This window comes from Ostrinia nubilalis, chromosome 16 (assembly GCF_963855985.1).
Source record: "Ostrinia nubilalis chromosome 16, ilOstNubi1.1, whole genome shotgun sequence".
Classification (NCBI taxonomy): Eukaryota; Metazoa; Arthropoda; class Insecta; order Lepidoptera; family Crambidae; genus Ostrinia; species Ostrinia nubilalis.
Genome location: NC_087103.1, coordinates 9,635,300 through 9,651,963, shown reverse-complemented (window position 1 = coordinate 9,651,963; position 16,664 = coordinate 9,635,300). Strand labels below are relative to the sequence as shown.

Sequence of the window (16,664 nt, the reverse complement as noted above, 5' to 3'; positions counted from 1 at the left end):
GATTTTTAAACGGAAACTAGTTGAATTTCCTGGGTAATGAACCTATTCCGTATTCACCATACCGTGAAATCACAAAACCGAAGTCCTACCGAACCTCAAAGACTAGTAGATACATATTCTACCTACAATATCATAGTACCTTCCATAATATCTATCTACCAAATAGTAAATAACATACCAGAAACTATATTATACTTACTTACCTAATTACTTATGCTAAGTTATGGGATTTTAATTGTAGTGGTATAATGCAGCTAGGTTCTTTAATTTACACAATCCTCATCATCTACTGATGATGAGGATATAAATGGACCATAAAATATATTTTTTTCTCTGAGTAGGCTTTTAAATAATTACATGTTTTATGCTTTAAATAAGTGAACTTAAAAATAAGCGTAAAAAGCATGCTAAGTACGAGGATTGAATAACCTACAGAAACGCGTCATCAAAATGTTCAAAAGGGATGTTTGTGAGTCACAATTTGACAATAATATTACTGATGTCTTTTGTTTTTAAGGTGGGTATGCTGACCACAATACTAAGGTATCAGATTTGGACTAAGTACTTGAGTGATTCATATCCCTGGAAATGAGTCCTTCTTTGTCCATTAATGAATAATTGTAGATATATCACCAATTAATGTAATTACTTTCAATAATCGTCCATTAGGCCCACTTAAAACGTAGCGCGGTGTCAGACGAAATCCGTTCTAACGACTTATCTTTAAGGAGCCCTCCATTCAATCCTAATCACCACACAAAGAGGGGAGAATTCCCGGTATGGGCTAATATGATGATTGCCGCAGTCAGTCGGTCCCTATTCGTTGGTCGGAAACCCAAATATCACACGGTTACGTTACGCTCAAGTAGCAATTGAAAATTAATTTGAAGCCGTTTGTTACGAAGTGTCTCTAGCAGATAATTACTTTAAAAATGCAGGTATGTGAAATCATATTTTGAATTGGAGATTTGACTAGTGCTCTAAAATAAACTAGAAGATTTAAAAGATAGTTTGGTGTGTGAGTGTGACGATGACGTCGCATTAGTTAATGTAAACAAATAAAACTGCAGTTAAAGTGAACAGCAGACGTAGTTCACATACGTTATTCTCCTGTTTTAACCTAGTCCTGCAACTTTCTTATCTTTAAAGCTGATAACAAATTGTTTTTGTTCACTTTCTCGCTAGTGTCCTGTCTGTAATCAAAACTTCTACGAAAATAAAGCGTCATTAAGTACCTACGTTAAGTAGGTAATTGTTGAATAAAGTTTTGGAAGCTTCCGCTTGAAGTCTGTCTGTCTGTATGAAACAGGTTTTACCTTTCTCAATAACGTCGTTGACGCCAGCAATAAGGAAAAGGATTCTTTTATTTCCCAAGCATCGTATTTGAGGCTTACGGTGTGTAAACAGTTATTTATGGCCACAATTATGTAAAACCGAGGTTTTGTCCAAAATTAGAGTCCTCCTTTTTATGGATGTCTTTATTAGAAACAAACATTATTAACGTTATTAAAATTCATTTGAGAAGTTTGTACTGAAGTTAATAATAACATGCGCTCTACACGAGCTTTCAAGCGGTCAAACTTTAAGTCTTGATTTCGTTTTGTACTAGTTAAAAAGACCGGTGCTATTTTTTTTTTATTTCCAGAAGTTAATAATCTTGGCTCTGGTGTGTACAATGGGGTGGAGCGTCGTGGTGGCGGCGCCCCAAATGACCGACGCCCAGTTGGACCAGACCCTCACAGACCGTGCCACCATGCAGAGGCACCTGAGGTGTGCCCTCCAGGAGGGTCCTTGCGACCCTGTCGGCAAAAGACTTAGAAGTAAGTAGATTTCTAGACATCAGACATACACATACCACGTTATACTAAACATACGTGGTCATTTTTAAGCGTTTTCGTAAACGTAAAATAGCATTAAGCCCTGACAAAGCTAATGTAATCTAAATCTTGTACAATCAGAAACTAATGTTGTATTGAATTTCAACAATGTAGTTAAGTAATTTCAAATTTAATAATAAGGACGTGAAATACATATTTTTATGTTCTAAGTATTGAAGTCTTGTAATAGAATATTTTATGATCCATTGTTAGTCGCATAAATAAATTAAATTTGAATCAACCTCATATCTCTGACGTGTTTTCTACGTCTCGACGTGTCGTCTCTAGAGCGGTCTCGCGCTACCTCCTAGGTTCGATTCCCGATAGCACGCGCTAAGTCATTCATCACTTTACCGTTGCATTATGGAACATGAGTCAGGCAAAACGATTCAAAATTAATGTTTCTTTTAAATAAGTAACTATGTACAATGTAAGTACATTCACATAGAGTTAGCTCTATATTCTTTGACAATAAAAGCCGACCTAATGATTGAGAAAACACCGGTCACATTTATGTTAATTTAACTTACATGTACATACCTACTTCCTAGCCCATGTTACATGAAGGTTTCTTATTACATTAAGTAATACCATGTCACAATTTACACGAAACATATTTTTGAATGCCTATTCCCTTTAATAAGTACTTTAAATTTATTAAAATTAATAGGTAACCGAAATATTTTCATAGTGTCAAGAAAAATAAATCTTTTCACTTTCCCGCTAAAACGTCCGGAAGTCGACCTAAACTTTTCAAGCGAGGTGCACGCGTTACAACACCGAGTTACCTATTTTGATTGTCTAGCTTAATTTACAGTGCCCTTGAAATCGAATCACGAGTCATTCATCGCATTGGCAACCTCGAATGACATTTTTAAGAGAAAGCTTACAATTTTAACAGTTTTATTTTATAAAAAATCGAATCTCCGGGTGTTGCTCTCTAATAAATCAAGGACGACGCTACCGCTGCCCTCATTTTAGTCAATAATTCAAAGATCAAAAAGATATTACCCAGCAGAAGATCTAAAGAATCACAAAATTCGGGCACAATAGGAACCTGTCAAAATGCTATTCACCTATAGATTTTGTATGGTAAAAGTAAGCCATGCATGACATCGCACTAATTCACCAACTCAATTGGCTATTGATTATGAAAATGTTTTTTTATGCATAAAAAGGCAGGTATTTGACCACCATTAATAATACCTACCAACTTACTAAAAATCTAATTTACTAAAAAATCTAAAGTACAATCGGGTTTCAGGATTAGAATTACTTAAATCATAAGGTCGGTCGTAGAGTGATTGGCAACCAAAAACAAAAATAACAAGCTACAAAATTTTCTAAGAATTTTTAAAATAAAAAATTATGTAATGTTTAACTTTTTCCCAGTTCTCGCTCCGTTGGTTCTCCGGGGCACCTGCAGACAGTGCACTCCCCAAGAAACCCGCCAGATCCGGTACACCCTCGCATTCGTCCAGCGGAACTACCCCTGGGAGTGGGCCAAGCTCATCCGCCAGTACGGCTGAACTCGACCTAGTAATGTTCACCTTCAAAATGCCATATCTTAAAAGTACAACAATTAATTTATAAGTAGTGTAAAATCAAATAATTGCTAATTTTATGTCAATTAGTTTACGTAAACCCGGTCAATGTTTAACCTGGTTTTGTCATTCGTTACTCCTAAACGGATGTTAAAAGTGACCCATAAGGAAAATCCGTATTTTTTATTTGCTTTTATTTTAGAAAATTGATGAATTTCTTTGCTATTAACATTATTCTGGAGTTTAAGTAACTTAATTGTGGTTTAAAACCATTTATCAACACATTAACAATATTTAATTTTGATTTAGAGCGCCCTCGATACCTAAATGTAAGTAGATTTAATTTATCTTGTTTGTCATTAGATACTTACCGTGATCTAATTAATGCAATACTTAGTTGAAATAAATTATTATTACGATGCACAAAGTTTTTTCCTCCAATAAAATTGCCCCTACGTAATCTACGCATCGCTCTACCTAACCTGTATCAACAATCTTGAAAGAATCTCGTAGATAAATGGCAGTACCACCACGAAGTCTTGAGTTGCGAACGAAAAGCGATCGAAATCGCACACTGAATAAGGCCCGCGAGTATTGCTCGAGTGCAACGGAGCCAAAAAGGGGGGATTGGCAGAGTTAAGTAAGAGGTTACGGCACACCAAGCCCCAGCACTCGCCACCAAGTCGCTCGTGTAAACGCTTCACTGCTCCCAACACTGAAATACTTTAGAAATCATAATTCCGAGATCCGGGTCAATCGTTAGGAACACTCAGTGCAAGGAAAGTAAAAGTGCCACAGTGGGAGATCACCGCTAAGATGCAGGTAAGCTGTGTATTGCAATTTCTCCGTAATAAACGTTTTCCATTTGCGACGTTTCGTTTAATTTTGCACGTAGATTGTTGAACTGCGAAGGACGGTCAGATTTAGTGCCTGGTCCCTTTACCTAAGTTTCGAGCTACGCTACTTTATTATGCACGTCAGGTTTTAATCGCCTACATGCCATTTTTCCTCCTCGCTTGCTCGTAGTAAGTATGAATAGTTTCACTTCGCAGACATCATTAGAGTTCTTTTAAAGTATCAAGTTATCTGATCGTGAAAAATCTACAAAATAACAAACTAATTTCACCTGAAAAAAAAATGGGTTAGGTAAATACCTACGTTTCACACCTGTCAAAGAGAATTTATCCGTTTCTAAATACTAACCTACTTACTTTGTTCAGCTACTTGAAATACATTAAGTTATTATAGAAATAAATGCTAAGAATACAAAAATCAGCCGAAAGACGTCCAATGCTGGACAAAGGCCTCCCCCAAGGATTTCCACAAAGACCGGTCCTGCGGAAATACAAAAATGTACTTAGATATAAACATTCAGAAACTTATGTTTCCTCAAAAAGTCTAATAAAATGAATGTAGAGTTTGGCGGGAAATAGAGCACCGACCACAAAGATTCCACAGTTGAATATAATCAAAATATTCTAATCCAATGAATGCTGTGTTGTGTATTTTCTTACTTAATACCACAACATTAGCGGATTGTAATATAATCCCGCGATGTGCTGCGATGAGGCGTAACCTCTATCTGAATGGGCAATCTCTTTCAAGCTCACAAGGCGATTTGTTGCTTGCACTTCCGAATTCACGTAATCAAAGTTTGATAACTTAAGTCACGTTACGGCACTACGGGCAGTTTGATACCGATATCGCAAAACAAATACTAAATGTCTGACTAATAAACAAACTAAGTAGGTAACTAATTAACATAATTAATATTAACTATATGTTATTGTTTTGATGAAAAGGATTGAGGTTGTTAGCCTATGTTGATAGATCTCTATAAAATTCTACATTTTAAAAGAGGAAGATAAAAAAGCGAAATAATTATCCTATATAAAACCACTCAAGAAAACTCCAAGAATAAAATATTGTCAAACGAAAAAACCGCTATTAAGTAAAGTAGGCGAAGGGCGGCATTTTGTATGTTCATGCGGCAGTAATTTAGAAGTAATTTTGCTGAACTCGTAAGAAAAATATGATGTTAGAATTTAGAGTCATGCATTTGGGCACGGATCTCATAACTTTGTGTTACATGGCCACATCGTTCCATGGTCAAAGTTGGGTTTCCCTCAAAAATAAATAGAACATTAATGTACAACAAATAGTAAGGTATCTAATTTGTTATTACAGAGAAATAAGTACTTAAGTAAGTAACTGCTTTTTCAATTGGTGCTTGTTGCTGTAGTCAAAAATTGCAGTCAGTTGAAGAGTTTATCTGTAGTTTACTTAGGTAAGTTATTCGTTTTCGGTTTCAATATAATCTGTAGCCAGGTAAAGTTTATGAACGTTACCTTAACCGGTTTTAATAACTGCACAAAGCGTGATCTCACAGTCATTTATTTCGAACACTGAAACGAAGTAAAATCATAATAACATTTTAACTATTAAGTCCTATTTACGTAATAAACTTGGGTTTATCAAATCACCACGCCATTATACGTGTTTTATTTGCAAATTATTTTTATTGGAATCGTTCGTTCGTTCGTTTCAGTCGAAAGACGTCCACTGCTGGACAAAGGCCTCCCCCAAGGATTTCCACAAAGCACACCATTTTTACCTTAAATGAAATAATATAATTTAATTAGGTAAATGATTTGGTAACATCTATTTCAGTGTATAAAAACTGCAGGAGTAATGAAAGACCAAGCAATTCTAGATACCTAAGTACCTAAGTGGCGGAATTTCACCTTTTGAAACGGACAAAGAGATTTAAATTTGGATCGCGTGGTATTTAATTAAAGAAAGATGTCTTGAATAACAATAATTTGTAACACAAAAGTTTTGTTCCGAACTTTAGAACTCTGGGGCCTTATTTAAATTTTACTATTAAATATTCCTTATTGGTTTAATGCAGTGTTTTTCAACCTGTGGGTTGCGACCCCCTGGGGGGTCGCCAAGCCCCCCTACAGAGGTCGCGAGAGGTCGTAAAAACTGCCTCAGTAAAAGAATCAGTAAATTTTTAATACATAATAGAATTATCCGAAATCTAATTATCCAAATACATAAATGTTGTATGGATTGAAATATTCGGTCCCTACAACATCTTTGTTGTAACATTATAAAATGCATAAAAAAAAAGCGTGCGGTCGTGAAATATTTTTTCATACCAGGGGGGTCGCGTCATGAAAAAGGTTGAAAAACACTGGTTTAATGTTATTCACATGTAAGTATGAAAGCAAAAATTATTGACAAGTGATTCATAATGTAAATAAATAAAACATAGGTACAGGTAGGTACCACGCTGTTTCGTGCACCCCCAAGAACTGTGTATTCAAAATATTAAGTATGCAAATACTTAAATGCTGTTTCGCAAACATGGTATTTATTCGTAAATTCGTGTTTACAAGTAATCGTTAAGACAAGGATAATTTAATCCTAACAGAATCCGCTATGTAACTCCAAAACGAGTAACAAATGTCCTTCCAGCAACCCGGGTGTTTTTTACGTCTGCAAGTATAATACGCATACTTATCACATGAAAATTCGCTTAGCTTTAGCTTGGGTAAGTAGATGCATAAAAGCGATAAGCTACGTTACTGTTATTTACAAGATGCGATTTACGAGTTAACATGCTACGAAAGTCCAAAGATCCTTCTAAATATCTAAAATTTTCAGTGGTTTACGCTTTTGTGGAAACTCTGTAGCTTTTTAAATCTACTAGGTTTTATAGTATGAAATTGCTGTTTTGCACGGAGAATTTAACGAAATTTCGTTTTTCTAACAAGCATTTTTGCGATTTGTTTGCCATAAAAAATGTAGTAAATATTTTTTAAATAAATATTTTTTTAGCAATTGTAAAAAACATCTCAGTGGACTGAAATGAAAAGGGTAGAGCATACCCTGTATATTTTATGCCGACATACCAATCCGTTAAACCAGCATGCATCTCATTATGTCGTTCTCTATTAATAGCTCTATATTCGTAGAATGGATGAGGATGATGATGACGGACAGAACGAGGCCAGCTAGAGGACCTGTAGTCCAGTACAATACAGTTTTCAATAGAAACGCTACAGTTTTTTCAAGAGAATGATGTGTCAAGTCGTATTGTTAAGTGACCCACAACTCCATTATGTTTCACAGCACGTGTGGACGGTTCTCTTTGTATTGGCTGTCAATGTTTATTGCGTACAGGCTTGAGGAAAATTCAAAATAACTTTTCCAACTTTATTTTTCTGGAAACAAGACGGTGGTGCTTACATTGTATGACGTGCTTAAATGGCTTCTTGGAAAGGTACGTAGGTACATTATTGTCGTAAAATCGTGCTATTCATAGCACAGTCACACACAAATAGAACAGAACAAACTTATAAAAATGTAGAGCTTAATAATATACCTAATGGTATCTAATGTATCTCATAAATGTATAGGCCTACCATTTCCCAACTATCTTGGAATGATAACAATTTAAGTAGTTAGTTACTATAGCGCTTTCCCGATAAGTTTTTCCGACCACACTTATTTGTGCACCTGTACACAAACCACAAACGTAATATTGTTTATTTGCTCACACGCACGCGTCCTCGCAGTCAACGGTTTATTGCTAAATCCTTTTGCAGTTATGTCTTTAGCATATAGTGTGGAAAAGAATACTTCCTTGGCCAGTTCAATATTTGCATACGAAATGAACCTTTGTTGTTACTGGTGAAGTGGTGAGTGGTTAGGGAAATACATTTTTCAACTTAAACATCGAATAATTCTCTAAAGTGGAAAGACAGACTTAACAAAATATAATAATATAGAATTTACTAGACATAAACACGATTCTAGTAGCAGTTGGCACAGTTAGACTCTTTTGTTTTATCCAGAGCCATTGTAGACATTTTCTCTCAGGAAGAAAACTTATCTAGTTCACATGATTGTTACGTTACTATAGTCTAGCTCTTTACGTTTCAGTTATGTTCGTCTACTGTTTGTTGGTCCAATATTGTGAATGCATCGCTGAATATGGTACCTTTAGTACCTACGTTAAGTAGGTACTAGGTAGGTACTTAAATTTTACTATAGGTACTTAAAATTGAACTAATGTCGGTATGCTTACCTAGCCGCGACTTAGAGCCCTAGAATGTATAAATGGCAGCGCATACTTACTTTTAGTTGCATGAAAGCACATAGTAATTCATGTAAAGTGTAACTTAAAGTGCCATAAACACTATGGCAAACTAGTACTAAGTAATGTGATTACCTAGCACGAGACTATGAGCACAGACTGGAGGTTGTGTGGTGCTATTACTAATACAATATAATGACAACATGTTTTTTTGACATTACTTATTTAGGTTAAAACGTGTGTAAGTATAGTGGTACACGCTATCTAGAATCTTATGTCACTCACCAGTTACGCAAACTAACGAGAATGACACAAATCGCGTGATATTCTAGGGCCTTACAACAGAACACAGTACCTCTAGCATGAACAACTTTCGTCTTCGAATCGTTTGCGTATTCGACAAAATTCGATACTCAACCTTCGAATTAAACGATAACGTGATAATTTTGATTCTCAAAATAAGTTTCGTTCTTGTCAACCATTTCTCATACTAAGTTCACTTTACGACACGTTCACAAGGGCGCTGTTGTAGTTTTCGTACTAAATCTTTTGTAGTTTAGGTATTAAATAGTAGAGTGGAGCAATCAATCATTTCAATTTGTCGGCCGTTTGGTGTAGTGGTTCGGAACGGACTACTATGCCGAGAGGTCCCGGGTTCGATAGATTCCCGGCCGGACAGAAATTGAAATGATGAATTTTAATTTCTGTGACGGGTCTGGGTGTTACCTACTATGTATAATATGTATGTATTTCAAAAGTTGTATATTATTTATGTAGTACATTATATCCGGTATGCTAGCACCCATAACACAAGCATATTAATTGCTTACTTTGGGGCTAGATGGCGCTGTGTGAAATTGTCCAAAGATATTTATTAATTTAATATTTATTCTGTTTTAGACTACGCTGGTGTTATTGTTGGTTGTTGCCGCCTGCGCGTACGCCGCAGAGGCTCCGCGGCCGCAGGTGACGGACACCGCTCTAGAGGACGCGCTCAACGACAAGCGATTCATCCAGAGACAACTCAAGTGCGCGCTAGGAGAGGCTCCTTGCGATCCCATCGGCAAGAGGCTTAAGAGTAAGTTGAAACATTCTCAAATTACCTACCTTAGCTTAGCAACTTGTCATTTAGGTTAGATGTAGCACAGAATATAAATACTGCTGATCGAGCAAATGGTCCCGAATTCCAGTGAGAATCAATACTGTGCTTTTCATTTTTTTCCTTATCTTCAAGTAGGATAGAGTGGCATTTTTGTTCTTGATTTATTACTTCCGCAAATCGAAAGTTAGAAGTTTTTGAAATGTCCGAAAATAATATTTAGTAGAAATGCAACAATTTTAATATTCATATCTGTCTTTTTCCAGCTCTTGCTCCCCTGGTGCTACGTGGAGCATGCCCACAGTGTTCTCCGCAAGAAACCAAGCAGATCCAGCGCACTCTTTCGTACGTTCAGCGAAACTACCCCCAGCAGTGGGCTAAGATCGTGCGCCAATACGCGGGCTAAAACGTCTCCGTTTCGGACGTTGAAGCACGAACTAGCTAACTTCATGTACTAGTGTGAATACTTTGTGTTTTTGTGAAAATGCGTATAAATTCAACTGATTTACTGTAAGTCCACCAACCTATAGACTAGTTGTAATAATCATCATCACTTTGTATCACTCGACAAGTACATACAGTGGGCAAAATAATTCCCCAATCAGAATCACTCTTATACCTTAAAGTGTTTTTGTAAATAATAGGATAAAGAAACTAACACTTAAAAACCAAACTAACATTACCTATAACTATTAGGATTTAGGACCTATCGTACCTTCTTCTATGACTATTAAAACACCTTAGAAACACATGAAATTAAAGAACGGTGTATGTGGCTGTAGAATGATGTAAGTTATAATACGATAATTAATTAACCTAATATTTTGATTTAAATATTATTCATTAATATTTATTAAAATGGAAAACTGTACTTATTTTATGACTGGTGCTCTTAAGATCGTGACAATGCTATTTCACTAATTATTTTTAGTTGATAAAATTCTTCCTCTTCGCAAAGTTTTTGTTTTATAGTTTTTTTAAGTATTAATTAAATTATTATACTTAACTTTATTAAGCAAGAAAGTACACGAAAAATAAAAACGAGATTAATATAATTTTGTGTTCGATTATTTTAACCTTTTTTCAAAATTAAATGTTGAACGACAGTTTAATATTTACCGCGTGGTAATATAACACGGTAGTGCCCCCGCCAAGTCGAGCGCAAAGTAAACACTGCCGAACCATCCTTTACTGGAACCATTTCGCCGCATTTTCAGGCCCCTATTTGAGAACCTCTGGATAAAACCAGAACGCAGAAATGTTCGTCATATTTCGTAAGCTGTAATCACATACTTAAAATCTAAAATTTCAAGTCTGTAGGTCATTTAGTTCCGGAGTTAAGCGAAAGCAAGTATCGCATTTATGACACTCACTGATGATCATCAAAATTGAACTAGTACTTCCCATAAACTCAGAGAGCTGAAATTTGGTACAGGGTTAGGGTTTAATGGCCACAAAGGGAAAACTTAATAAATATTTATGGAATAAATGACTATGACTATGACCTATATATGACTATAAAAACTAGGATAATCGACGAGCTGCGTATTTCAATAATACTTAGTACGATTATCTAATAATACTTAGACGTAGCGTGGGCAGGCCTCCTACTAGGTGGACCGACGATCTGGTAAAGGTCGCGGGAAGAGCCTGGATGCGGGCAGCGCAGGACCGTTCATTGTGGAAAACCTTGGGGGAGGCCTTTGTCCAGCAGTGGACGTCATTTGGCTGAAACGACGACGATTATCTTAATAAAGATTGTTCAACGGCCAAGTCACACAACATTAACTATGATAATAACTGTGACTATGACTTTGTCTAGATTTCAATACTTTTTAGAGATAAACAAGCAGCTCCATCGAGACTTGGCTAGTTTTTTACAGAATGTTTTTGGTGGGATTATGTTTATAAAATAATTTAGGCCCAGCCACAGACCATGGTCTGTTGTCCCAGCCTTCTTTGGCAACAAGTTAATATTAATTACAAATACATTATCTTCGATTATTTTGTTCTGCTTGTTCAAAAATACTACTTGCTATTGACAAGAGTAAAAATATAAATAAGTACCTACCTTGATCAAATTCATAGTAAGGAGAAGTATCTTCTAGTGATTCTGTTATTAATGGAAAAGATTATCGAACCATCAGGCTATCATGGGTGTGGTGTGGACATCATGTCTACTTATTTTAGTTAGGTAGATAGAGGAGCCAAAGAGCATAAAAGAGTAAGAGACGGCACTCCATAGATATTTTTTGAGCTCACGCACACATATGCATTTTAGAGAACGACCCGCAAATCTTTACCAACCGCACAAACTACAGGCGGAGCTACCAACATAATGCCTTATTTTCTGACAGTATTAGTGACGTTCGTAATAACTTATCGATTATCGATACTTTGCTAGGGTTGTAATTGCATATCGATATCTAGTATAGGAACCTTCAATATTTTAATGATTACTATTTTTATTTTATACTATGTGTAAGTAAAACGAAGTTTTGTAACGTAAATTATTTATTTCGAAATGAAATAGGTATATTACAATAAGTATTGAACATGACATAGCAGTTGTAGGCATGAGGAATTATTGAAAATTATAACAAAGTACAGAAATGATAATTTTGTAAACTTTTATTTTCACAACTTTTTCTAAGAAAAAATTGGATTTTTATTTATAAACATCTTTAATTTTCTTATCAGCTGATCGAACCTCAGCCTCAAAATTACTTTTCAATGCTTTGTTGCTGTGCTTTTTTACTTTTGTCAGCAAAATTGTTTTCACTTTTTATGAAGCTGTCATTAATGATTTTACAACTTTTTCTTAGAAAAAGGTAACTTAATATTTTAAACATCTTATCATAAATTTCTTTATTATTCGGCATGTGACGATGCACAGCATCTGGTGAGAGATGCGTCTACTTCCGGTGTAGTTTTTTACCGTTTTATACCTTAAATGACGTCATTTCCGCAATTATTTAATAGGAATTGATTTGACTTACTTCCGTTTGCCGCCATTTTAGTCACCTGGGGGCGAGCTTGCTCGGAGTTCTTCACATAGCGTCTTTAACTTCCAAACTAGCAACATCGTAAGCAGAAACTCTGCTCAGATTTTTACTGAAATAAGTTATTTCTCAACGTTCTTATACTAAGTTTAAAATTAAAAAGTGCAATTGACCGCGCGTGTGTGTCCGCGAACGACATGTACGTGATGGTGGTTGGCGCCAAAGGGGACGAGTGTCTTCCGGACGACGAGCAGGTGGACCCAGAGCGTCGGATACCAGAGAAACTCGGACCCCGGCGAGATCCATAACGGATGAAACGAGGTACGTGTTTATTCTAATAGTTTTAACACTCTTTTCGATCAAATGAGTATTCTCGCGAATCTCTATATTGTATAAATAGATTGAATAACGTACCCACAACCATCTTATACAATTTTAACGGCGGCCCCGTCAGCCCCAATCGCAAACATTAGGTACCAATCGAAATACGTTGTTAGCATCACCACAATCGAACGATAACTCTTTCTGGTACGAGTTTCTTAATAAATACCCCTTTAAAAAGGCTCATTATGCTCATAAAATAAAGCACTTACAAATGCTTTACCACATCAACAAAGCACTTTAAACTACAACTATTAGTAGACTGGGCGGCCACCCCCAACACTGAGCCAGCTTACAGCTTGAATTATTAAATTCTAATGTTTTTTGCAAATCAAGAAGCTTAATAAGTATGACAAAATGTGCTGAGTGCATCTAATATGTATAACCTCTATTTTGCAACAACATATAAATTGTAATGTGACATGCAATAAACGTTTTTGAATTTGAATTTGAACATAATATCACGAGCGTATCCTGGCTAAAATTCCTAATAAGCATTGTGCGAGGAGCACCCTCCTAGTGCTTGATTTTTGTTCGGCAAAATCACCCTGTGCTCGTACTGGTGATATCTAAAAAATAATCCGACCTTGGTTCTCTAGCCGGTCACTTCAAGCAAAATCAAAACATAATAATATCTTTATTTGCTTAGACTGATTAAATTAGTTCTTACAAATCGTCAAATACGAATAAAACAAAAAGCCAAGGATTCCAAATCAGTCCCTTCAGGTCCCCTTGACGACCAATAAATCAATAATTATAAAATTCATTAGAAATGAAGGGCTGGGCAGCGTAATAAGATCATTCTGCGGAGGTCAACCTGTTACCTGGCAATGGTTCCAGGGATGCGTCTGCCATTCATCACCAAGCCGGTGCTTGCCCCTGCAACGCCGTGCTTTATGCAGCGTCTTAACACTTTGACTGTCCAACGCTGACCAAATAAGAATAGCAAAGTCAAGTGACTTTCCACTCAGCAAATTCTACGGAGGCTGCCTTTGAGCGTATCTTAGGCAGTGGCAGGCGTCATCAGACTGCGGAGGTCAACCTGTTACCTGACAATGGTTCCAGGGATGCGTCTGCCATTCACCTCCAAGCCGGTGCTTGTCCCTTCAACGCCGTGCTTTATTCAGCGTTTTATCACTCTTGACTGTCTAACGCTGACCAAATAAGAATAGCAAAGTCAAGTGACTTTCCACTCGGTAATTTCTACGGAGGCTGCCTTTGAGCGTATCTTAGGCAGTGGCAGGCGTCATCAGACTGCGGAGGTCAACCTGTTACCTGACAATGGTTCCAGGGATGCGTCTGCCATTCACCTCCAAGCCGGTGCTTGTCCCTTCAACGCAACGCCGTGCTTTATTCAGCGTTTTAACACTCTTGACTGTCTAACGCTGACCAAATAAACCGAAATCCTGTTAAAACAGGTGCTGAAATTACCAGATAAGGCACCGCTCAGCATGAGCCTGCTCCCCACACTATCCCTTCGCAAGAAGGACAGACCAAACAACCTATTCTATTAAATGTCCTAACCAGTAGATACAATTATGTAAGTATTGATCCGATCTGAAGTAGTTGAATGCTAAATTCTAAATCTGGATGCAGATACCGATCACAGAGACACCGCCGGCCTCTCCGCATGTCTTGTCAAGGTATCCTAAAATTATCAATATCTCGTTATCTACTGCATACCGAAAAACATTGATACAATCACAAACTACTTACTAAACCTCGTCACCTTTGACAAACCAGACGAGACAGCAACTACTAGAACGGAAGGTTTGTGTGTAACATTTCATCGTCTGGAACACTTTAAACCTTGTCAATTACGTGAACTCGGGTTCAACAAGTCGTCATCTGTAAGGGTTTTGTCGGTAAATACGAAATCTATACGACTCAACAAGTGCCTATAATGGTAAGCTTGATCTCCAGTGAGGGTTCATCACAACTCGACCCCACACAACCGATCCAATACACAAGACTCCAGCTCAGCATCTCTTAACAACCATCTGGATGTCTACAAAATATCAGAAATCATAGCGATGGGGGATTTCTCATTCTTTCATTCATTTCATGTGCGTTCACTAATTTTGCTATCGGACAATCAAAGCATAGCCTATACTCGAAACTAAGGGAGGAAGGGGCACATTCAGAGTTTCTATTGGAACTGTCTCTCTAACTTTTCAACTTGAAAAACATCACCTCCTTCCGGTTCAGTCGGGTAAAAATAGCTCTGACAGCGCAAAATATTATCTCCTAGGTCGATTCAATCAAATTTATCTGACGATCTAGGTCGATTTACGGGGAAAACAACCTACTTGGTGGCATCTCCTGCGTTCAGATCCAACGGTAAATATTCCAAAAGTTCGGGAAACCGGATATCCAGAGACCCCACAGAGATTCACCAGCAGCCTTTGCAACGACTTCAGCCAGGGTGGCTATGGTGTTAAACTAGGCTAAATCTTTGCTGTCCCGTTTCTCACCACGGCAAAAGGTACCTGCTTAGCACCTCGAAGTGACCTTTCTGGCTTTTCTTACCAGGGCTCGAGGCCGACCCTCAAAATACAGAATCTCCACCATGTTCTTACCACATGGTGACCTCCACGTCTGGATCAGGTAACATGTAATTTTTTAGTCTGTTGAGTTGGGGGTAATAAGGTATCGTTCCTAAAACATACCTGGCAAAAATCCACTTTAAAAACTTATAAAATAACCTGGCCTTGGTTGTTAAACTAATGGCCTAAGGAAAACAGTCGTAGCTACATATATACTTACCTCTTGAAGCTCGACAGCAAGATTTATTTGCTAGACTAAATCGTTTATCTACTCTTCTACTACCTTTATGCCCTGTGGGTCTAGACAAAATTCACTTTAAAATTGCAAACCAGTCGAAGGATGGTCGATAAGCCTTCTTTTTTCTATATGAAGTTATAACGTATCCAATTTTCGATTCGATCAAAAAGTGCTACTTGTCTAGGGGGGCTGGTATTACTAATCTAAAACTATATTAAAGATAACTTTAATTTTTTTACTAAGCATAAAAGCTTAACCAATTTCACTTCCTGATAAAGGCCTTAAACCCAACAGTAGGTATCTAAAATGTGACCTTTACGAGGCTTCTCGCAGACTAGCTTATGTATATTTCTCTCCTACCATCTACATCAGCTGCTGACATGATAAAACATAGTCTCACCTGAATAATTTCAAGATTAAGTTAATAAACCTTAACCTACGAGTAAGTTCGGCACCGTTACGGCATCATACAAACAACTGGAAAAAATGACAGCAAATCCCAAAAAAAAAAAAACCATAGGTATGCCCTTGTTACGGTTGTGTAAGTTACTAGAATCAGGCGAGCAGAGGCGAACAGCGGAATATAATAACACATTATTTATTTATTTTTCAACACCAAGTGATACTAGGAATCTACATGGATAAAAACAGTATAAAGGTTGTTGGATTTAAAACCTCTCTTGGCATTGTTGACTTCGTTGTGGCATCTTTAATTTGGGTTGATATTTAGCCATAGATGAAAATATTTGATGAGATATTGGCGTAGGCAGAACAATAATAGCAATATTATAAGGCAGACACTTTTATTAACTGATCTACGACCGATACGCCAAATAACATATTATTTAATTAATAACTTTCAATCAACAG

General features: G+C 36.9%; 1 protein-coding gene and 1 long non-coding RNA gene across 2 annotated transcripts in view; both read left to right on the top strand.

Moving 5' to 3' along the window:
* LOC135079366 (uncharacterized) overlaps positions 1-16,664 on the top strand; it is a 173,455-nt gene that overhangs the window by 127,773 nt on the left and 29,018 nt on the right. The gene's annotated exons all lie outside the window — the stretch shown is intronic.
* Positions 814-10,682, top strand: LOC135079356 (ejaculatory bulb-specific protein 3-like). Its single transcript, XM_063973996.1, has 5 exons — positions 814-938; positions 1,646-1,820; positions 3,270-3,396; positions 9,431-9,606; positions 9,894-10,682. Exons 1-5 carry the CDS (start codon positions 933-935, stop codon positions 10,031-10,033), a joined length of 624 nt encoding a protein of 207 aa, XP_063830066.1. The 5' UTR covers positions 814-932; the 3' UTR covers positions 10,034-10,682.

Bases quoted from the DNA above. Each gene is read 5' to 3' on its own strand.
- LOC135079356 (XM_063973996.1), top strand. The intron at 1,821-3,269 runs GTAAGTAGATTT...ACTTTTTCCCAG, and splicing joins TGTCGGCAAAAGACTTAGAA to TTCTCGCTCCGTTGGTTCTC. The intron at 9,607-9,893 runs GTAAGTTGAAAC...GTCTTTTTCCAG, and splicing joins CATCGGCAAGAGGCTTAAGA to CTCTTGCTCCCCTGGTGCTA.